Source organism: Corticium candelabrum, chromosome 10 (assembly GCF_963422355.1).
Source record: "Corticium candelabrum chromosome 10, ooCorCand1.1, whole genome shotgun sequence".
NCBI classification, from domain to species: Eukaryota; Metazoa; Porifera; class Homoscleromorpha; order Homosclerophorida; family Plakinidae; genus Corticium; species Corticium candelabrum.
In genome coordinates, this window is record NC_085094.1 from 947,298 (window position 1) to 972,428 (window position 25,131).

Consider the following 25,131-nt stretch of genomic DNA (forward strand, 5'->3'; position numbering starts at 1 on the left):
AGTGGGATGACTGGAAACGAATTGATATCTACAGCATCAAACTTAGGCACGTCTGCTTGGAGTCTATCCGCCTCCTAACATAAATGTAATACATCTTCAACGTCACCTTCCGCTTTCTTCTTGTAAGATGTGTTTTTCCTATTCTTCTTTCTGATATCCTTTAGTGCCGCTATCCCAGAGGATACTTCAAACAGCAACTCTTTCGCGGAATTTATGTCTTGCTCACTAAATCCACGCACGACCACATCTCGAAGTGTATCACGCGATACGTACCTCATTTTATTCTGAATGTAGCACAACACACTGCATATTGTCACTGAGCGCAATTCAGATGACTCCGCCATCACACATCCGGGACATTAATTGCTTTTGTAGTAAACCTGTAGGACTTACATGATTTGTTGTATAATTTTTGTTTTTTTTGTTTGTTGTCAGTTGGATCAGATAAAGGAGCAGCAGAGACTTCTTCAGTCTGAACATGAAGAGTGCAATGATTTAGTTGATAAACAACAGCGATCAAATGAAGCTTTGGTTGGTTATTGGTGTGTGTTTGTAATCTTAGTGAACTTTAGCTCTTAATACTTTTAAGTTGAGGATGGCAAGATTGAAATATGTAGGTTATCTGCTGTTTTTGTAATGACTCACTGTTATAGTTTGGTTTTGGTGTTACGGTTAAGCATATACTTGTAATTATAGAACTAGTACAGTACTTTTCAGCAGTTGGAATTACTTACAAATTTTGCAATGGTGTTGCCTGCTGTAGTGCATCATTTGTGTGATAGGAGAGAGACTATCAACAATTTGAAAAAGACTACCGATTGCAATGTGAACGAAGAGACGCTTGCCTGGGTGACAAGTAAGTTAATTGTAAATATTATCATCAGAATGTTAATTTATGAGTAAAGATTGTAATTATATTAATAGAGATCAGTGTTAATGTTTAATAAATATTGGACATTTGCCTGCATTGACGATTCTATTAGCAGTGTACCAGAAATGCAGTCACTTTCTACTTTACTAGCTATCTTCACTTTTATGTCTGTGATCATAGGATTAGCTCTTGTTAAAAATTAGCCTGAAGTAGGAAATTTAATGTATGTGTTATGCGCAAAGCGTGATATGGACAAACTGTGGATTTCTAGTTTTTCCGGGTAATTTGAAGGTTAGGTTTATGGTCTAGGGTTAGGGTTACAGGTTAAGTATGCATGGTTTGTATTGGCAGTCCATGGTTTGTACCGACAGTCCATGGATTGTACCGGGTAATCCATGGATTGTCCAAATCTGCACTTTGCACACAACATATATATCAGGGTTCGAAAAATCCGGTTGCCAAGTCACCATATGGCGACCACTTCTAGATGGCTGGTGACTAGAACAGTGGTCGAACAGTGTGAATTGGTGACTAGAAATATTGGTAGCTTTTAGTCTTTGTGGCAGCAGCTCTTGGATGCGAACCACCTGCTCAGATGTTTTGCGTTCCGCTTTCTACTTCTACCATGTAGTGGCACCCTTCGATTGTATGCCGCCTACTTAGCACCTTCATACATATGGTGTAACAACGTATCACCTAGCAATCTATTGCAAGTCATTGCTATTCTCTGGTACACCATCATTTTTACGGACTCTAGTGCCTGTACCGATCTGATTGGTCTGTGCCATCAGCTCCAGACATATCCAACTAAAGACCCGCAGGTGCGTATAATTTTTCAAACAATTGTGGTCACTCCTATCCTTCATAGGCTACACCAACAAATCCAAGTCAACAGCTCTATCATCGACGAGACGCCGTTGCGCAGCAGCTTATCCCGAATGAAACATGAAATTCGCAGCCAATTGTAGTTGAAGGTGACAGCAACTGCCTATTTAGATCCTTTTCTATGCTGTTCAAAGAATCTGACCATCTTGAATTGAGACAAATAAACACTATTATGCAGATGTTTGCAAACGGTGGGCGTAAGAAGTGGCAAAACAAACAGCTTTTCCCCAGCAAGCTGCCCGACTGTCTTTCTATCAAAAGAACTAGACCAAGGTGTACGTCCAGAATCTCATACGTCTCCTAGTGCTACTAAGAAAGGTTGTTCAGACAAAAGTTTCTGCATGTGAAATCTAGGTGTTGAATGAAGCCACGGCATTTCAGAGATTAACACAGCTAGCCATAGGAAACCACGTGGGGTGTGGGGTTTTTCCTGGAGAGTTACCGGATGTCCTGTTCTCAGCAAATCAGTAGTGGCACTGAGTCATATAGAGAATTTAATTAAAAAACGCTTAAAGAATGCTCATGTCTTATTGATGGATAGCCAGGATGTGGATGTGATGACAAACCACATAATCACGTTATTAACATTGCAAAACAGACAACCACGTTTTGTTTGGTTGTAGCTATACAATTAGTGGAAAGTTTATATAAAATATGAATACTCATACTATTACATAAAAAGAACCCCAAGTACCACACTGTAGATTGAGGTGTTTACTAGCCAATGTTCATCCAACATTACTGCAAATTCCTAGTTAGGTCTTAATTTAATGTCAAACATGATAATCTGGGAAAGGGTCTCAACAGTGATATTAATGTCTTGTTGACTTATGGAATCTCTGACTTAGAAACTAGTGAAAGTTTGGCGACCAACCGTTCCTCTAGGTGGCCAAACTGGCGACCAGATTCAAACACATTTTTTGAACCCTGTATATGCACGCACAAATGTTCTCAACTGCTAAAAAGGTAGTAAATTTTAATTATTTATATTTAGCTAGTAGTAATTTGTTTTTGTTTGCAATCTAAATTTGATTGCTAGTTTATTTGATGACTGGTAGGACTTGCGGTCATGCAGTTTCTAGTGTTACTGTAGTCATTTTATGGTTTTTTTATTAATAGTATGTGCTAGGTTATGTGCAGAGTTTCTTAGTGTTAGGTACACATGCAAATTACATTTCTTTTATAAGCTGCACTCACACCATGTCACATGACGTACTTGGCATATTTAAACGTGTTGTGCCATTTCTTTGTATGTTGACTAGATTGGTCACTCCAAATCCAGGAGTGCGCTAGCACTCCCTAAGTAGGGATGGCACCGGTAGTTAATATTAATCCAAATTTTTACTTTGGGATAGCATAGCTCTGAATTCTTCCATAAAATGCCACAATTTTTATATCATCTTGCATGGCTACGCAGGGGCCATGGTCTTTGGCTATCCCTTTGGCGCTATCACTTTCGGACGACGTTGGGACGAGGTTTTTACTGTGAAATCTGACACGCCATTTGCCACGCCTTTCTCTGCATGTGACATATAGAGTCGCATGCACGTGCCGACTTTCCAGTTTTGTGAGATCTTTGCTGTCTTGAAGCCACTCACAGGATCTGAGCTTCTCCATTCATTCTGTATGACTTGAAACACTCGACAAATCTAGCGTATTCACGAAACTTGAGTGCCGATCGGCTTGCAATTACCAGTTTTGGTCTTTGTTTCTCTCATGGGATTCATGTCGTTCACAGGATCTTTGCCTTGCAGTTGTTTGCCTGTTCCTTGAAATGCCCATCGAATTACTCGCAAGATCTGAGTGCTGATCAACTTGTCCACAGTTTCGTTTGATTTTCCTTGTTCTCTGCGTTGGCCCGCAAACAGAATCTCCGCGACCCTCACAAGATCTTGCAGAAAACGTGCACGTGCATGTGATAGAGACCGTTTTTTCCAACTGGTAGAAGAGAAAGTATGAGTCCTGCTTGTGTGGGACTGGAAAGCACACACCGATTACCATATCATAATCAAATTAGCTTGTGATATGAAGTTGGAAAGAGGGAGGGGCTGGCTGAGCAAGACTATCACATTGCCTAGTACTAATAAAACTTTAATTCTGTATAGATCTAGAGTAGAAGTATTAACGTAGCAGTCGAAACAACTCTCAAATATACTGAGTTGTAACAATGTTTCTTTGTAGTAAATTAGCTTGTGTAGTATTAACTAATTAATGTTCTAGCATTGCTTGGTACTAATGAAACTTTGCTTCTGTATATAGTATTAGAGTAGTTAACTAAGCAGTCTAAGAAAGTAATTCTCAAAAATACTATGAGTTGTAACAATGCATGTGTTTCTATAAAAGGGAGAGGAACAAGAATACAAAATATTATGTGATAAATAAAAAAGCAGGGATGGCTACGTACTTTAAAGGAGCATTCCGGAGATATGCGCTAGCTGCTGGCTCCGCCTTCGCTCACTAATGGGAAATCTATTCTGACCAAGTTGGGTATCTGAGCTCTATCTCAGAGCAAACCCGACAGATGTACATTAAGAACGTTTAAAAACTTAAAAACTGACAGGCCATTTCAAGAATTTCATCGATCAAGTGAAGCGTTTTTTGTGTGCCATCAGATTACGTGAGCCTTACTGACAAAATGACATTCCCGGAAATGGTCTCTCTGTTGTTTCCGTTGCTCCAAGAACGGTGGAAACCATTGTGCTACTTTCAGACTGTCTACAGACTGGCTTTCATTTCGTGCAATTTTTTCCGTTCAGCAACTTTCAAGAGAATTGGCATTTTGTGAGATTCTTTTGGCATTAAAGGCAGTGGATGATGTTGTCAATCGTGTTCTAACAGTTTACAAAGCACTCATTTGTAATAGTCTACTTTGAACGTGTCCTCTTTATATTATACAGATTTGCTGTTTGAATTTGACAAAGGGGCCCAAATTGTGGCCCCAAGGACATTTTGGGGTTGTAACTGTTGATATTAATACTTGATATTTAACACAGTAAACTTTTATAATGCTTACATTTATACTAGAAAGAACTGCTGTAGAATGCAGAATAGCCAAAATGCATGCATCTATACTATGATCTTAGTCATAGAGTCAAAGGTAGTTTGATTTGTTATAAGAACGTGCAAAGACCATGTTCTAATTACAAAACAGAGCTGACTAGAAAATTTTTTGTATAACTGAAGCTGATGTTTATATTCTATAGTAATTGAGTGAGTGTATTTTATGCTACAATTAAACATAGAATTGTTGATAATCTGATAGAACATTTAACATGTTTAGGATGTTGTAGAAATATGATAGCATGTCAACAGAACTTTCAGTTGAATGTTAAGCTTGATGGTGATTTTAGAATGATTATTTGTTCTGTAGAGCAACATTGGATATAAATTTTCAGCATGCATCTGTTGAGTTTAAACTTCAACTTGAAACTCATAGTCGATGCTGCAGAGAAAAAGAAAGGGAGCTGAAGTAAGTGACACTGCCTAGTCACTTGTGGTGCACTTGCATTTAGTACTGTTGCAAAAAAGGCATGTCAAAAGAGCAGAATTACAATTGAAGAATGCAAGGGAGACATTGGAACAGACAAGGGCTGCATATGTTCGACTGAAGACAGAGGTTAGTGTAATTAATTAACATGTATACTAAAGGCAGTAACAAGAGTTTACTAGTGCAATATCTTGCTGTTGATTTAAATAAATTGGAAAGTTATCCTGATTGAATACACTGATTGGCTTTGGTTGTTTTAACAACAACTTTTAGACTTTGAGGTGTGTGGCTTGTTTAGGTAGAGGAATTTACAAAGAATGCAGAGATTCGGTCTCAGAAACAACATGAAGTTAAGGATGAAGTAAGCATGTTGAGGAGACAAGCTGCATTACTGGTGAGTTGACAGTCGGTTTGTCAGTTGATAACAGGATGTATTCACCCAAATTGTGAGGAATATGTTACTTTCAATACATATTGCTATCATTGTTTGGTATTGCTTTCTTGCATACTGACACATTTTGTTAAATTAGAGGTTTTGACGTACTAATAAACTTAGACGCATGCTCAACGTGCAGTGTGTTTATTCAACAATGCTAATTCTTTTATTTGATTACTTTGTACTTAAACTGTGGTACTTATATTTAATTGATTTAACAATTATCAATAACTCTGTTGTGAATTGATTTGCTGAAGCAGGCTCATCAACATTACTTGTAGTTGATGTCATTGCTAAAAATCACATGATTGTGGATTATCTATGCATATTGTTTTTGGATCTTTAACCTGCAAGGTTTTTACTTCTTTAATGTTTCCTGTAGATAATAACAAAGAGGAGAAATGTTTGCTAACCAATCTGAATGTTGTTTCTTTTAGTATTTCTTAATTGATTAATGGACTATTTATAGTTGTAAATATTATAAAGTGAACACAGAAATTTGCTGGTCTACTTATACCATTTTTGTACCTAAACTGAAATGGTATACAGTTTTGGTGCTGCTAAAAGTTAGAATAGCAACATAATGCATGTATATTCAAAAGCATATGTAAGTTATTGTCTTTAGGTAGGTGTTATGGCATAACGTAATTATGCGTATTTTGTCTGATTTATTTCTAGCATAGTCTTTCTTATTTATGCACTCTTTGAATTTGTCATGTATTTCTTGCATTGAAAGGTTTCTAGCCTAAGGTATCAGAATTGGTTTTTTATATCTACTAGGCTGTGAAAGGATTGCTATACTGGTGGACTATAAAACTATAGGAAGCCAGATCATTTTATTAAAGTGTTTGTATTTTCTTGGAATCGTTCTTCCCATTTCATGTTTACATTTGTTTTTAAGGTCTATTGATTTGTGCTGATGATGATAATGGTACACTGCATAGCCTTATCTTACATACTGGTTGGTAACAAATTACATTTATTATTGTATATTTCCATTGCACACAAGGATCTGGAGGACACTATCATGTGCCAAGAGTGATGATTGTCTTTCAACTCTATTTACGTACTCATGCAGTCTTTGTGACCAAAGTGCTTTGCACAGCATGTTGAATGTGTAAACATGGGCTTGAGGGCATAATAATACAGTTTCAAGAAAGTAGATTTCTCGTTTAGTTTTAAGTTTAAAAGAAGTGACGTTCTTTCTGTACCTCTTACATAAGTTTCTAATATTGTTAAAAGTTATGGACAGTTTCTCGTAAGTTGGTTTTAATACATTCTTTCCTTTTCTTTATTCAACAGAGCACTGTACATGCAGTTGCAATAAATTTGGAAAACTTTGCGGCCAGATTATTTATAATACATCATAAACGTGGGTAATACATTATTAAATTTATGTCTAATGCATTATTTTGCTGCATCATGGTTTGTTTTCGCTTAATTTTATTATGTCTAGAGTTTTTTTGGAGAAACTGACTGGATTTTTCTTAACATGCTTTGCTTGAAATGTCATTGTGGCTTATTGTATAATGATGATGAGAAGTGTTTTATGTGAGATGGTAGCTGAGACAGAATAGACTTGGAGCTGTTTTTATAAATGTGCAACACAGTGTGACTAAGGTCAACATATTTCTTTTGCTGTTGATGGGTCAAGCACAACGTTTACAGGGGAGCTATGCTGCAACTGTTTATGTCTGCATACATGTAATTATTCAAGTGCTAGGCATGGCTTTCTTCTGGGTTGGTGGTCACTTAGCTAGGGTTACAGGGCCGTAGCCAGTGGTTTGGAAGTGGTCCGGTTGAAAATTAGCAAGCACACACAGACGCACATGCACAGACTGGCACAGAGATAATTTTTTCTTTATGTTACATACTGTAGTGACAGAATGCAACGTCTTGAGTGTCCCCGACGTTGTAGTGAAGAGGCGGCCGGGCATAAAACCATGCATTGCATCTGTGCAGAGTATGATGCAGCACAGAGTTAATTCCTAGACTCCCAGAAGGGTCTCATATGAAGCAAAAGTTCATAGGGTGATGAGGCATTAGAGGGAGGTGACAGAAGCAACACCAGCTGGTTCCACTTACTATCTGCTATTCTAAAACCAGAATGAGCAGGTCTGCGAGGTGTATGCGTTCTGATCTGTGGGGCTATTCACAGGAATGGTCTGTTGGTGAAAGTACAAATATTGAAAAATGATTCAGTTTCAACCGGACCGGCGGCTACGTCCCTGGGTTAAATTCTGAACGATTTCAGTGAAGATTTCTCCAGATTGTTCATCTTATTCAACACCACAACTTAAATGTGATGAGTATTACTACATTATTTTATTTTAGGAGAACTTGTCATCAACTGAAAAGGCTGCATTAGATGATGCTTTGCATCATGAACATATTCTTTCTGAATTCTTGAAAGATGTGAAAGAGGTTACGCGAAACAACAATCGTGTAATCACATTGAAGGTATTGATTTAAACTAATCTCAACCTTCTGAAAGTCAGTTCTGACTTCTATTTAATAGACAATTGAAAGAGATCAGAAAGCTAGAGAAACTCACAGGGCAAATGTAAGCCATTTCTGTTACAATGTACAGTATATACATATATATATACGTGGACAATTGTTCAATATTATAACACCGAAACCAAACACAATGTTGTGTGTATAGGTTATCGTATGAGTAGCATGCTATATGGCTTTCACCAGCATGAGGGGCATGGTTATTGCCTCGGCTCTAATCTTGCTCTGAGTACTGGTAAAATCCATATAGCACACTAATTATACAATAAGTTATTTATGTTGTGGTCACGTGACGTGTATGATTATAAGTGAGAGTGTGGTATTAACCAGAAGTAACTTACTGCACACTTGCCTTGCAATACATCATATACACCATCTTAATATGCGCTTGTGACTGGTTGCATGCCACATGACCATGGTATAAGGTATTACTGTATAACCAGTTATTTCTGCGATCATGATATTTTTGCGTAGAATTCACGGAGGGCACAAATAATATTAATATTTGCAGATATTTAGGCCTATCATCAGAGTCTCAGGCAGTTACTGTTCAGACACATGTACATGTGTACCAGTCACTGTTGTTTTGGTTTGAATGCAGAAATTTGATTTGCAGTAATTAAAACTTTGTCTAAATTCTCAAGTCACATTTTAAGACCACAAAAATAACCAGTTATACAGTATCTGGTGTGAGTCAATTTTTAGTTGTTTTGTTTTGTACATGCTACTTATTTAGATAAACGGAATAGTATGAAAATGAACACACACACACACGCGCGCGCGCACACACACACACACACACACACACACACTTGCGTGCATACATGCTACAGTTTGCATATGTACTTCTAAAGGAGGACTGCACGTCAATCAACAGCTTTTTCATAAATGCTGTGTTAGTACTGATTGGAAGTTTAGATGGTGGTAATTAAGCAGGTTAATTAATGATTCTGCACACCCATTTAGTAAAGAGCATGAATAAATACTAGTAGAGCTACTTTCTTTAAAATCTTACAAGAAGTTTGGTACAGCAACAGCACTAAGAGTACAACTGCACTATATACAGCCTCCAGATGAGCATCTTTCAGTTTCCACTACCAGTTCAACATGGACATGCTAGTGTCACTGCCCGGTCTAACCAAGAAAAGTGATTGTGTTATAATCCATCACCAAATTTGGAGATAAGGAGGGGCTTGGCAGAGACAGTGGACTGGAGTCAAATGATTGAACGCTCGTTTCCCCTCATGTATATAGCCTAGCATATATACTAATTAACTTTAGTTGTAGTACAGTAGTCACAGTTGTGTTGAGTTGGTACAACAAACTCTTTGGTCTATTGCATTGCTTTTGCTGGGTGTGTCACTGAATAAACAAGCCATGACAGTCACAATCAGTATATAGGTACTACTGCATGTGTTGGTACTCCCTGTCTTTCATAGGTTGAGCATTGAGCAAAACCTGTTATTGATCTTTGACATATTAATATGAATAGCAGAGCACTCTAATTTGTGACTACAGTCGAACCTCGCTAATCCGAAACTTGCTAATTCGAATTACCTCTGATGCCCTGCTTTGCGCCCAGATCCTACTAGGCAGCCTGATCCGGGTTGCGGTTATGTTTTCAGAAATTGTGTGTATCTGACTATTTTAATTCTTGACTGCCACATTATTTAGAAGTACATGTAGTTATTGCAGTGATGTCTTTTACCAAACATGACATGTGAAGAGACGTACTTAAATGCGCTAGTGGTCTGGGTGTCCGAGGCAAGGTCTGGATCTCCAAGGCTACACATTTTGGCCTTTTTGGTAATCGGAACAACATCACTAATCTGAACAGGGCTTGGCATGGGCTGTTCAGATTAGCGAGGTTCTGCCGTATGACTTTAATTGTAAAATGTGATCATTTACTGGTTTAATTAAAGGTTATGCCTAAACATGGCTCTGTTTCTATTTCTCAGCACACCATCTTATTGTTAACCTTTGTTTAGTCTCGATTAAGAGTTATCTATGATGATGTGAAGACAAAGGAGAATGTGATAGAAGAAAGCAGAAAAAGAAATAGAGAGATAGAAGGAAGACTTAAACAATATGCAGAAATGTATGATGTCTTGAAAGCAGAGAGAAACAAGTGTGTCACTCACATACAGACAACTACTCAGGTGAGGCCAGAATTTCTGAAGCTCTCCAGTTAGCTAGTGCATGGTGAAGACTATGCAACTGTAGTCTTAACTAATTAATTCTGGCAAGTTAGGTGACCTTATCTAGTTTGCTGACCATCTCACACCCTAAAGGGAATTGCCATTAGACATGATGTAAGGCAATAGCTAATAACCTGTTTACTTAATTATTTCAGTTGAAAGGTTTTGTGGCAAATAAGCACTGCAGTGGAAACGTGACTACACTAATGAATACAATGACTGTGGAACTGATCATACCAAACATTGGTGTGTTGCAGTAGAACAAGTTCAGAGTTATGACCTACACACACACACATACACACTCTAGTGCCTGCTGTCATTTGAAATGGAATCATTGCTGTTTGATTAAATTTGTATTTTTTGTCTATGCATACATGAGTAATGAATAAATACAGTAGCTTTTTCCAATGACCACAGTATAAGTAGGAGACAGTAATATCTTGCAAGAATGGACACTAATATTGGTTTAGATGAGATGGTGTTAATTATAGTGGTTGTGATAATAACCAGTAGTTCGATTTGTATGCACTAAAATCCAACTTATCAACAACCCATCAGTTGAATATTAATATTCCATCTGGCTTTATAACTTTGTGGGTCAAGGTTGGTGCCAAGAGATTCTTGAGTTTAATTTCCGGTTTCTGTGGTAGCACTTTGGGGACTACATGTTATTTTGAAGGCATATGGTCTTAGGTAGAATATTGTCATTTGCTCACATCACTTAATTGTACTTGTAGCGTATTAGCTGAGCAGCCTATTCCTTGAAGGAAAGATTGTTTAATCAATTCTCTGTTGGTCAGTATTTACAAAAAGGAAAATACCCAGAGATATAGCAAATTCTCCAGATATACGCAACAATCCACACAATGTTTGTATTGAAATGACAGGAAATGTTTTGTCAAAAATCTCCCACAACAAGAATGATATCATTCGGTACTTATTTCATGGATTTGCACGTACACAAAGTCCATCCTTTTTTATATGAAAAGACAAACAGTAAGCAGTTTTGTGAAGCTTTGCATTGATGCTTTAATTAATGTTCTGACATGAACTTTTGTTTAATTGAAATAAAATGTAATGACCATGTGGCATTTTGAGTATGTGCAGTTTCCATGCATTGGGCTGCTTACAAATATGACATGGCTAAACAGGCACACTACTCACAACGTTATCACATGACCACATATAATCAGTGCATGATACAAATCAAAGTCACATAATCAAAGTCATTGTGCAAACAATAATCACTGAATTCTAGCATGTAATTAGGATGGGTAACTGGGATGTTTAATGTGTTTGTTTGTTTGTTTTGTTCTTATTTGTTGCCCCAGTGGGTACCATGTCATGTACATGATGTGAAAGAAAATTTAATAAATAAATAAATAAATAAATAAGGGTACATTTGATTTGTCCATTCCAACCATTCTGGAATACTAGGAATATGGGAATAATCATTCGATTTGCATTCTGAAATGATCAGTTTACTATTCTGAGTAAACCACTTCATCAACTGGTTACTCGGTTTATAGGTTTATTAGAGATGTGAGAATGAAATTGAATTATTGTTATTCCTAACAAACTTCTTACCTAGACCTTCTCTCTTGTTTGCCTTCCATTCTGTAACGGCCGCCTGCCTAAGAAAGCATGGCCATGTAGAGTGGGTACGGCGCAGATTCCCAAGCTGCACAGGAGGTTGGTGCTCGGCCATGGTCCGGGCCACCGAGATCGGACCCTCGACCCACATGGTTCTTACCTACATTATAGTTGACCCATATAACACAACACAGAGAGGTGACCATGTAAGGTGATTACCACTTCTCCCAAGCTGACACCTATCTCCATGCGTGAGCTTCTTGCATAAGCCCGTGTGGACACCGGAGGCCAGCCTAACACACGACGCTGGCGTGAATGACATGTTACTCTAGAGTCACGCAAACCACTTTTGTTGCGTAGGTGCTACGACACTTTGAAAAGCTACCCAAAGTCTTTTTATCCAACTTTACATATCGTTTGTACACATTGCTACGCCATCTTCCCAGCGTCTGGATGGTTGAGTCCTCTAACCCCCGGCTTGCTGTTGCCATCGCTGCCCCTATTTTGAAGCTGTGCCCTGAGTAGCGTGCAGGGTCATGACCGCTGTCAGCCAACGCACCTCTTACCTCACTTATCAAGCGGCATCTGGACAGTGTCGCGCTGTTGCGAAACAGAACTAATGGTCCCGGTGCTGATCCTCTTTTTGCCAAATATGCCAACACGGCGGTGACGGGGCAGAGGTCTGAGTCAGTTTTGCCAAAATGGATGTTGACGCTCCATCAAAATGGATCCGTCTTTGATTGCTTCAGCCAAAGACGTATGATCAATGGAGCAGCACGTGAGTCTATCGCGACATCCTCGACAGACAGGTGAACCGAGGGATCATAAGCCGCTCAAGACGGTACTGTGAATTCGCCAGCCCAAACAAATGAACACAAAGAACCCCAGACAGCAAGCACCCCATAGCATTGCCACATCAAAATCTGAAGCCCTTGGAGACCAGTGGTGACGTAAGATTCTGAGCACCTCGGTGTAACGGGCAAGCGTCCAGGACGAACTGCCGCCTCCTGTAGCCTCTTGATTCCCCATAGCACGATCTCCAATTGCGGGAGGGGGTAGAGAACGGGTTACTATAGCCATGGAAAATCTTAAGTGCCGTACTGCCAACAGGTAATACTTGATGGAGGCATGAGAGAGTTGAGCATTGTCTAAGGATGCAACGAACAAGCACAGGATCTGTTCCGACGTTGGCAAAGGCAACACATGAGCGCTGACACAGAACCTCCAATACCGTGCATAACCAGAACGATACAAACAGCTCGTCGACATAGCTATACTTGCTCCAAGCAAGCTTATAACCGACTGTTCCAATTGTTCAATGTCTAGTCCACCTCCAGATCGCACACCAGGTTGATGATGGTTGATGAGATGGGATGGGAAATCTGAGCCAATTGCGACGAAACCAGAACACTGAGTTAGCCTGGTTGTGAGATATGGCTTCCGTGAGCTTGTTACACCGGCCTGGCAGGTGTGCTGACGCAAAAGTAAAACCATAGTGCACAGCCACGAAGTGAAGCATGCAAAACAGTTGCATCACGCAGATCCCGGCATGCACCTTGCTGCAGCGTTGTGACAACCGTGGAGTTATCCAACTGAAACAAGACATGGTGGTTTTGAAGGTCCCGACCAAAGACCAAAGGCGGCGAGAACAATCGGTGCCAATTCTTTTGGAGCAATGGAAACGTCGGCCCACAGCGAGGGCTATTGAACCTGAAGCCACGATTCACCTCAGACAGCACCGCAACCCAGCCTTTGGACTCATCCGACTGCACTGTAACGGACGGGAGCAGGCGACCGACAGTGGCAAGCAAACCTTGACCGTTTCATCTCTTGATAAATCTGACCCACCACCAGATATTCGATCGAGCCTCCTTGTTCAGCCAAACGTGGAATTGCAACTCCTTCAGAATCGCTGACAAGTCGATCAACCGCCAAACAAACAGCTGACCAGGGTTAACGACGGTGGCGGCATGGTGCAATAGACCGACCAGCGATAACAACTTGCGCTTCGTACAGGCTTGGTTGTGCAACCATTCCCTCAGCAGCTCACAGAGGCACCACGCCTTATTTTTGGGTAAACGCAACAACCTTTGTTTGTGTCAATCTCAATGCCAAGGAATGTCATGCAACAGGCCGGGCCTTCGATCTTGTGCTCCGCTACCGCCCAAACATCTGCACATTGCCAATGCGTGACTCAGGTTGTTGGCACATTCTTTGTACCCTGGCTCGGCGAAGAAGAGAAAATTGTCTAAATAATTGAGTGCTGAAGACATGCCTGAACCGTACATAACCCACAACAAGGCATCCGCCACCGCTGAGAAGATCTCAGGAGCAGAGCGCAACCTGAATGGAAGAGCGGTATCCAAACAAACTCGCTCATTCCATTTCATTCCCAACAGATGCCTGTCATTGCTATGTACAGGTATCACTCTATAGGCACTGTGCAGATCCAGTTTTGACAACAGGGTACTCCTTCCGGTCTGAAGAACGCGCTGTGTGGTGGCGTCAATGCGGGCATATGACAATGAGCTCAGCTGCTTATTGATGTCGTCATTTACACTCACCCCGTGAGGAGACGACAGATCCACTATCAAGCGCCACTTTTCCGGCTGATGAGATTTGGGATGACGCCAAGAGGGCTAATATGAAGTCCACACCCAGACCCCTTTTCTGTTACAACTCTACCAAGCAATTACTCTTCGCGTAAGTACCACCGACACATTCTGTCTTGCTGACAACATGTTCCGTCTAGCCTTACGGCATCTAAAGTGACTATAGTCAAATCCAATCTGAAAACTCTGTTGAAGTCCTCGTATGATGTAGCTGACGTACTCTGAATCGAGCTGCGATGACAGGCAGTGGCTTCACGCTTCCAACCAAAGGGGGAATGCACCTTTACTCAACGCTGCCACCTGTTCTGATGCCCTCCTCAGGTTTTGTGTAGGACACTGGTCTAGAGCTAGCAAGTCTATCACATACTGATATCGCCCACCAACCACGTTGCAATCGAGCCAGCTCCTTGACTGCTCAGAGACTCCTGTGCACACCAATTACATGTGAGAATGCAGAAGGGAATTACACTGTTGCTGTCTTAATTAATTAAAGCCAATAGCCAGAAAACGTAACACGTGGCTTCGACACTACTCGGCCAGCTCGGGCTATGTGTGTATAAGACAGTCAGGTTAAGTAGACACTAACAGAGGTACGTGCACAACAGAAAAGATAATATCACACACTCATGTGAACAACAAGACCATCCACAAAGAGGACCACGAAACCCAATATTACCACTAACGTAACATAACTGCACAACTAACCTTATTGTTCAGCACCTCCACCACTCGTTGAGCTCAAGACGTGCTCACCAAGCCTTTCTCTGTGCAATCACCAGACCTGTGACCACGTTCCCCACACTTGCCACAAGCATGCTTGAAGGTGCACCACGGTGCTCCTTTGCATGAGCCCATATTCCACGTGCATCATATCGGTCTGGAGCTGTATTCTGTCACTGGCCTAGCCAGCACAGAAGGATACGGCCCGAATCGAGTCGAGCTGGCCACAAGGTGTGCGTTCAACTGTGGGAAGAGGGCTAACAGTGCACTGCCAAGGCACATTTTGCTGATGAGCGATCCAGCTCCAGGCAGTGCTCGCACGGGAAGACAGTGCTCGAGATGCTATGAAGCATGACACGTACATGTATGGGAGCGGCTCGGCTGTCCCCATGTAATGGATTGGTACACAGCAACAGACTTCCCTGTCAATGAGCCTGAGGTACGCCAGCATGTCTTGCACCCTACTCGGGTGCCTTTTTGCCACAATCGCAATGTATGTGGTGAAGCACTGCACCCACGTGGGCAGTTGCGCCACTTGCTGTGCCCATCTACCCACCTCTATCACTGCCTTTCCCAGAGATGTTCCTTCCTCCGCTGACGCATCTCAATGTTATCCGGCAGGAACTCTGCCATGTCCATGAATTCCAGCACCTGGATTTTCTTTACCAGCTTTGCTGGCATGTAAGCGAACACTTCACAAAAAGAATGGACCTCCCTGCTGGCTTCTGGGCGTGGTGACTTTGAGTGTTTCCTGTGACCGCTGCTTGGTGTCCATCATCCCTTGTTCAAGCAGGGGCACGTGCTCCAATGCCGCCATTTCTGGTGGCATTACATCCAAATCGATCTTGTTGCCTGCACACCAGGGACTGAGCAATTGTGGAACAGAGTTAAATTATAACGCTCACGTACAACCCGTTCCGTCTCTATGCAAGGCCACTCTGCCGCAGTAGCTCTTCAAGCAAAAATAAGCACTGTTTCTTTTTCATATTAGATTAGTGGATATCGGCATCCTGCAGACCGATCCCAGCCGCCCTAATCGTTCGCAGATGGTCCTGCCCGCCTGTGCCATGCCATTCTCATCAATTGCTACCAGACCTGGATCAGCCATCCCACTTCTGGTGGGACCGCCTGCTGATCATGCGTGAGCCAACCCTGACTATTACCGGCACTGCACCAGACTTGGGCCAGCCGTCCCGCCACAAAATGGGACCACCTGCTGATCGTGCGTGAGCCAACATGACTAACACCGGCCCTGCACCAGACCTGGAGCAGCCATCCCACCACTGACTGGGACCGCCTGCTGATTGTGTTAATGCCAACCCCGACTACCACTAGCCCTGCGCCAACCATCCGTGGATGGTTCCACAGTAGCCACCAGCATAGGCGCTCTCATCTTTCGCTGATCAGTCGCACCTGCATCAGTTGCACCTGCATTAGGCTTCGCCCGGTCACCTTTCTGCTCTGCTTCTGTACTCACCTGCCATGTGTCTTATTGTGTAGCCCAAGGACTAACATGCCTTTCTAATGGCACTTGTTTGCCGCTCTCGCCTTAGCTCTGACATCAGAGCTTAGCACATGACACCTATGTTAGCTACCTATATACATAGTACGTACAGTTGTCTGCCGCTTATGGTTGCCTGTCTTCCAAGCTGCTCCAGTAGGCCATCTGGGAACCTGCTGTCCTGGATCATTGCCGTTCCCAGATCATGCAATGCCTTCTCCACCAGTGACTGCACTGCCGGCCACGTGGCCGCCACATGCCACACAACCGCCATTTTTTAGTAACTTAACCACGCCGACATCAACACACGCGCGCACACACACACACACACACACACACACACACCATAACTGACAGTTCTGAACACTCTCCCATGCAAGCTATATAAGTCCTAGGCGCTGGCTAAGCGTACAACTGGCGAATTGCTCTCGACGCACGTGCACTATGTGACTACATCTGGCAGATGGCTACATAAACAAAAAACGCCCCGACTGATGACACGTTGAGTAGACTACAGTCTACGGTTGCGTTGGTCTCAGAAATGGCCAGTCGAGAAGCTCGTGCAAACTCCATGACTGCCTTTTTGCCGTCTTGGTCATCAGCTCTTGTAGCTGCTGATTGGACAGTACTTGCCCACCCTGGGCGTCATTTGAGGCTTGCAGGGTGCTGTTGCTTTGCCATCAAGAAACTGACACAGAAGCTGCTAACTCGTGCGTAACTGAGGTAAGCTATATGCCTGCGCGTCGACACTTGGTGCCAATCGTGTAAGCCTTCTTGCACGTGCTGAGGCCACACCGAATAAGTGAATTCAACTACATTTAATCGTTCTGTAAACTCCATGGAATACCTGTTTGTTTTGACCAAACTGCAAACCATACATGCTCGTCCGCCATGTCGAGACGACAGATGAACAGAAACAATTGCGCATATGTCACATGCTTCAACATCACGCCCTAGATTCCGGAATGCAGTTTGAGTTGGACAAGTGTTTGATTTGGAATGACTATTCTCTTCATTCCGAAATGGTTGGAATGGGCAAATCGGATGCACCCTGCATGGGGCTGATAATGGCAGCAGCTTTCCCAGTCTTGCTATGATAATTATGAGTATCTTTATGCTACATATGATAGCCACCAGTGGTGATTACACATCATACTGATTATCTGAACATAAATCTCTTTGTCGCGCACAATGTTAGAAAGGCAAGACTACCATTTAATGATACGAGACTTGGTTCAAGCAGACGAAGCGGTATGCCAGAGTTGTTGTCTTTGAAGTAGTCATTTATTGACTCAACCAATGCAACTCTCTAGCTAGATAACTGATTCACCCCCAACATCTCTCTAGACACAGTACACTTCTACGAAAAAACTGCAAATGACTTTTGCTAGCAATTGCAATCTTTATATACCTTTCCTCAAGGCTTGGTCACCACCCTTCAGGTTTAATCACATGCCTTTCATCATGTGTCCTTGATCACGTGTCCATCATCCCCTGTCAATAAGTTAATCATCACCCTTGTCTGCTTCTCTGTCATTGCTTGTGACACCTTTATTTGAACATCTTCTGGTCCTAACCCATTCAGATAATTGGCACTCTACTGTACTTTGTTTTTATGCTATTTTGTTTTAGCTGAGTACTGAGATGATCACCATGGTTTACTAACCTGTATGTCTTGTTACTGGACCACCCATTTGTGGAAAATTACTGCAGTTGTTGGCATATGTATTTTATGGTTGTATTTAAATTATGAACAGAGGGTGTTCATGCTACCACATTTGGCAACAAAGACAATTAAGCATCTGGGAATGAATGACCAAAAAAATTAATTAGCAACAGAGTTATTGGTGATCTTCATTCAAACTAGAATTCCTAAAGACACACTGTATATACAGTACATTCTTTGGTAATGTGAGTATCTTTACTCTTATCTATATGTACTGCTGTAATTAGGTTTGACTTGTTATACTAGTTCTACATATGTTGTTTTGTTCCTCTCTCTTTCTGGGAAGTGGCTCAAACATCTACTTTGGTATTAACTCTGTTACAAATATTCAGTCATCATTTGGCAACAAAAAGTTTACAGTTGGACTCCCCTGATAAAGAGTGAGTTAGCTGTCAAACCAGACTTGTGTAAGCTTTCTTTGCCCAGTTTTGTTTATATATCTGATTGCAGCAGAGCTGCATAATTAACACAAGTTCATGCATGGTCATTAGTCTTAATTTGTTTTGTAAATGTGTTGTTTAGAAAGCAGGAGAAATGCACGAGAAGATTAAGATATTACAAAATGAAATTGAGATTCTCCAAGCAAGTATTGCTTCTAAGGAACGGCTGACTGCTAAGTCTCACTTAAAAGTCACTCAAAGTGTTATGTTGAGAGACAGCATTAAGAATGAGCTGTGCAAACAGCAGAGAGTCCTAGAGGAATATCATTCAAGAACAAAGAGACAAGTTAAGAATATAGAAAATCTAAATAGAATAATCAATGCAGCTGAGGAGCAGATGGTCCAGGTAGGTTAACTACAGCTTTGTTGAGTTATTTGTATATTACTGATCATGTTAAATAATTGTAATTCTACAGCTGAGGAAGCGGTATGAGCAGTCTGTGCAAGAAAGAAATGACAGGTTTGTTTGGAAATATTCAATAACTAATCATTACTATGACGTAACTATGCTAATATTTGCTAGCTATACATGCATTAAATGGAAAAGTACTATAAGTTTTTGACTCGTGAGTATTTTTATTCAATCTTAGTGATGATTTAATAGAAATAACAGTAGAGAAAATGAAATGAATCCTTACAGAAGAATATGCTCTGTTGGCCAAATTATGTTATGTAACACAGTGTTATGTATGGTGTAAGGGTATTGCCATTGGAAAGAGGATTACAAAGACTGTCTATTTGCTCATTCAAATATTAGATTTCTGTGTTGCGAATGTGGGCCGAGCACAATTGATTGTCTTTTTGAATGACTTCTTTACCTTTAGCTCTTTCTTAGATGCATGGCATTGCAAATGCCGGGTGGCAGCATAATCTAGAATCTGTTTATTAATCGCTGCATACTACTTTGTTTGGCAAAAGGATAACTTGTGAGTATCATTTAAAACTTTTAAATTTGGATGGGGAAGTGCTTGAAGATATAAATTCTGAAGCCCTGAAGTTGTTCTTGTTGGTGTGTAATGTCAATGATAGTACTATTAGATGTACTGTTAATTGCTATCCATGATTCTATATTTACTGTAGCTCAATTCGTTGAGTAAGGTATTACTATTACTATGGTTGTACAGGATGTGACAGTTAGACAAGTGACAATGGAAGGGAGCTTTTTATCCACTTCTCTTGTCTTGTTATTTGTGTTAACTGGAACTTCTAATCTACTAGTACATCAGTTTAAAGTGCAATGTTTTAATGAAGTATGTCAAGGCAGTGTACTCTTGCTTGTTTTATTCATCATGTACATCAGTGAGTGATTTACTTGTTTGGTTTTTCTTGGTCTGGGCTGGCTTATGTGCGAGTGGCAAATTTTTGGGTATGGTGCTTATAAAAATGATATCTATCCACTGGCTGCAAGTAGGTGCATCTCTGTATTCCATTCTTGGGACGTACTGTCAAGGTGTATGTGGCAACTTTGAGAAATTGTGCATAAGGTATTACCTATACTGAAGTATGGATGCAAAAAATTCATAATTTGAGTTGCAAAGTTATCAAATGACAACTGTATCAAACCTGAAGGAGAGGATATCATAGGAGAGGACTTGGGTTCTTGAACAGGGCTAGCCTAGTGAACGCCTCAGGAAATCTGTTAGGGAAGCGTTGGACTTACTGCATGTCCAGCAGCTTTCTTGTGATGAGCAAATCGTTCTTCTAATGATTTTGCAAACTTTTATTGTAGAGACATGGAAATCTGTGGCAGTTAGTGGATAACAAAACAAGAAAGAGAATAATGACATTGTTGTATATGGATCTTGAAACCTGGCTAGAATACTATTTTACTACACTTGTTTTGTGAGTTAAGGTTTGATGACTTCAGCCATTTTTCATGCACAGGCTTCTTGCTTAAGGACTGCACACAAAGAGAACTGCTCCACATGCGAAAATGTTTTGCATCCGTCTGAGGAGCTTGCTTGAAGACAGTACCACACATGATGGTTCCACTTCCGTGCAGCTTTTGTCACTTGTTGTCCCTTGCCAGAGTCACCTGCAACTGTGCAGTAAACTGACGAGCAATGCGTTGGATCAAATGAGAGGACCTTCTAGAATCACACTCCTGTGTACCATGGGCATGAAGGAATGCGAACTGTCACGAAGGTAACAGTCCATTCCCATAATACAAGACTGATATGGTGACTTGATCTGTTGTACCCCTCAAACACCCTCAGTGCACATAGCATACTGTCGGTCAACATCTACCACAGGATGGTGGTCACTGTGCATACATAGAAGTTTTCTGGTTTGACAATCAATCTGCTGTAGGTTCTTGGTTTTCCAATGAAGGACACCAAAACCATAAGTGAGATCGGCAGCGCAAACCCACTGATGGCCAGAATCTTGTTCTGACCATACAACTCTGTCCGGAGAACCATCTTTACTCTACAAAATTACATTACTCATGACAAATGTCTCTCGCATAGACTGATAATGCTCTGCTGGATACCGTTACTCTCTTCCACACCCAAACACTCGTCGACTTAACTTGGTTTTGTTACTGTTGGTGATGTCCATTTTCCCTACTGTTGTCCCAGACCTTGCCACTGACAAAGTGTACAATAGCACACTTGTTGTTGCACACTTGTCCAGACCAAACTTCATCTGGATGTCATTATTATTGTGTGTGTTGTGCTGAACCAGATCTGTCTGAGTCTGGTTCGTAATGTCTCTTGTAAGTACCGAAAGTAAATCATGCCTCAGAGGTGCTGAGACCATCATTGCTGTCTAGGCAGAAGACATGACTTTATGCAACATCCAACTGGATCCAAGAAGCACTGTCTTTGTAGGTTGTGATGACCTGGAATGATGTCCAGCCACCGTGCACTAACTGCGTACTCTGTGCCCAACTGGAACAACTAGTGTCCGACACTGCCACACGCGGCTTACCTTCACCCGCAAGTTGCTGTACTTTGCCAACTTCTCGGCTTATTTCTTGGTGAGGTTGCTATCACAGGACAACTGATATCAGTAAGAAGACAAGTGTTTGTCTTCTTATTTCTGAAACAGATGTTTGGACAATTGGCACCGATCTCCTTAGCAGTAAGGATGCCTGTATCCCACATCATAGTGATGTTGTCAGTCTCCACAAGCCTATCAGGATGATGTCGGTACCATCTGCTTTCCACTGGAACTCCAATACTGACAGCAAATGTCATAGTGGATGATGGAGGACACCTGATTGTGTCGATCAGTGTAGTCTATCTTTGCCACGGCACTACAGCCTGCCACAATGTGGTCAACTGTCTCCAGGTCTGCACTGCACAAGTGGCAAGTGGAACTGACATAACGATGCGGAATGTTGCTCTCATAATACCGAGTTTGTACAGCTTGCTCTTGAGCAGAAACAACCAGTCCCTCAGTTACAGCAGGAAGATTCGATGACTTCAGCCATCTGTATGTCTCTTTCATGTTCACAGGTGGTTTCTATATACTGGCCATGCATAGGCTTTCTGCCCAAGACGGTACATGAACAGAATTGCTGCACATGTGGTAATGTTTCACATCCGTCTGAGGCACTTGCTTGAAGACATCATTGCATGTGATGATCCCACTTCTATGCAGGCTCTGCAACTTGTTGTCTCTAGCCAGATTCCTCTGCAACTGTGCAGCAAAGCGACAGGCCATGTGGACCTCCTAGCATCACACTCCTGTACCATTTGCATAAAGGGATCAGAACTGTCAGGCAGGTAACAGTCTACCCCCCATGATACAAGCCAGATACATTGACATGATCTGTTGTAACCCTTAACTATTTTGTTTGAGACAAAGTTCTGTTGCGTGGATATGTTGACTTGTGTTGTGCTTGTCATAGTCCATTTCTTCTTTGATAGATGCCCTGCTGATTTGCAAATATGTGATTGGATCTAGTAAGCGGTGGATCCCTCTAAAAGGAAACAGAGCGATTGCTAAATACAGCCAAAGGGTGCTTGAATAGCGTCAGACCAGCACAAAAGTTAGCAAAAGTATAGGTACATTGTTTCTGGTCATGTGATCTTGACGTTTAATCACGCGCATTAGTCCACCATGTAAGGCGAAGATGGCCTACTGTCGAGGCTAAATAGTGCAGCAGCTGCATGTTCCATAACCTAAAATTTAGTAGCAGAGGGTTTAGCACTTTAGTGCTGCTTCATTATTAAGTATTATTGTGTGTGTGTGTGTGTGTGTGTGTGTGTGTGTGTGTGTGTGTGTGTGTGTGTGTGTGTGTGTGTGTGTGTGTGTGTGTGTGTGTGTGTGTGTGTGTGTGTGTGTCGTTATGCCCCTCCATAATGGGCAAGTGGGGTTTTACCCCATCTGGGTGCCCACCAACCTGGCAGGTGAGCCCAGCAGGGTACATGTTTCTGTGTAGTCCACACGGCGGTCAATGACTAGCCAATTCGATTATTACTATTGTTGTTGTAGTATTGACAATAAACGTATGTTTGAATAGATTTGCAATACGTGTGCAATGAAACACGAAGCACTCAAACTAGAGTGTTTGTGCTAGCAGCATCTGATATATATGCAGTGAGAATAACTAGTCTTAGAGAGAAAATTATGTTAACAAAGGAAGTTACTAAGGAGTCAGTTGTTGTTGTAATTGTTGTTGTTATAATTAACATGCAATGTATTTCCTTTGCAATTGTCTAGTTCCGTATTTTTAGGGGTGTCCAGTTGATTGAACGAAATGAGGAAGTTTGCATTTTCTATGAGAAGTTGAACCTTCAAGGTAATAATTAGTAAATATCCAACAGATGTTATTGGGACACCTTTGTGCTGTCTCTTCAGACACAATGATGCGCAGTGGAGATATTGAGATGCAAGGAAAGAGCGAAGAAATTAGGTTTATGACTATGGAAGTGAGTATAAAGCTAACACAAGTAGCATGAACATTTATCCAAGCACGACTACTAGTTCGTTACTGACAACCACACCATGCAATAGTGAATGTGAACTATTTAAGACAGTCTAAAGGCACTGGGTTGAAAGAAACTTCATGAATAAATACTACTAATGTACTACACTTTATGTTGCTGTGTATCGGTTGCTGGTATCTGTCCTGTAACATAGATATCTGATCTAAAGCGAGAAATTGATGTCTTGCGTTCTGCTGTCCCTAACAAACGAGGCACTGAGGATGGGCTTACAACTGTTCAGATCCAATTGGAACAATGTAAGGAAAGAATGGAAGAGCTGGAGGCACAGCTTCAATCTCCTTCAGCTCAGAACACTCGCCTCTTGGAGGGAGTCGATATGTCACTTGAAGATGCTGAAAGAAAGATTGAGGAGGTGCTGAATGAAATTCTGTCTTGTTTTAAGTTACATTCTAACTGTATGTATACTTCTTTGCATTTCTATTATTGGAAATTCCGAATGGTCTGTTTTCATTGTTGTATTCTGTTATTGATCTGTTATAACATGGTATCATGAAATGTAAAAAGTTTGTTTTACAGCTTGAAGTTCGGTTGGCTGACAAAGAGGAGTTGCTGTTAGAAAAAGAGCTTGTCCTAGAAGAGGTTTCCCGACTTTGTGAGAGGGCAAGGAAAAAGGCAGAGAGTGGTAAACAAGACACTCTTACCTTAGCAAAGAAAGTGAATGATTTCCAGTCTCAAATCAAGCTGACTACAAGGAAAATGATGGCTATAGTGTCAGAGCTATCAATGAATCAAGCCAATGTGCTTAAACTCGAGCAGTCTGCAAAAGAAAAGGAAGCCAATCTGGAAATATGTAAATTAAGAATGGAGTGTGGGGAGTGCCCCAGTGACGAGGTAGAAAGGGAATGGAAGAAACAGGAATCAACAATGCAGACAAAGGAGACAGACAAGAAACAGCAAAGGGAAGCCGGCGAGGATGCACAACAGTATGAATTAGCGAGTGGGGTATTCACCACAGCTGAGCCAAGACCGAATGCCTACATTCCTGAAGGAGATGGAGAATTACCACTACCCAAACCATACGGCGCACATGCACCATTCAAACCATCAGAACCCGGATCATCAATGAGACACATTAAGAAGCCAGTACAGAAACCAATAGAACTATAAATAAGTATAACTCATTATTTCAACACTATAGTACAGTACAAGATATTCAACTATAGTCACTATCTACTGCGCATCTTGTG

General features: G+C 41.3%; 1 protein-coding gene across 1 annotated transcript; it reads left to right on the forward strand.

Moving 5' to 3' along the window:
* Nucleotides 1–393: 393 nt before the first annotated feature.
* LOC134185997 (coiled-coil domain-containing protein 146-like) lies at nt 394–25,051 on the forward strand. Its single transcript, XM_062653901.1, has 14 exons — nt 394–531; nt 783–856; nt 5,127–5,225; nt 5,285–5,372; nt 5,542–5,637; nt 8,014–8,139; nt 8,198–8,242; nt 10,185–10,355; nt 19,069–19,332; nt 19,403–19,446; nt 23,672–23,736; nt 23,796–23,866; nt 24,078–24,296; nt 24,461–25,051. The coding sequence occupies exons 1-14, from the start codon at nt 394–396 to the stop codon at nt 25,049–25,051; spliced, it is 2,091 nt and encodes a 696-aa protein (XP_062509885.1).
* Nucleotides 25,052–25,131: the final 80 nt, after the last annotated feature.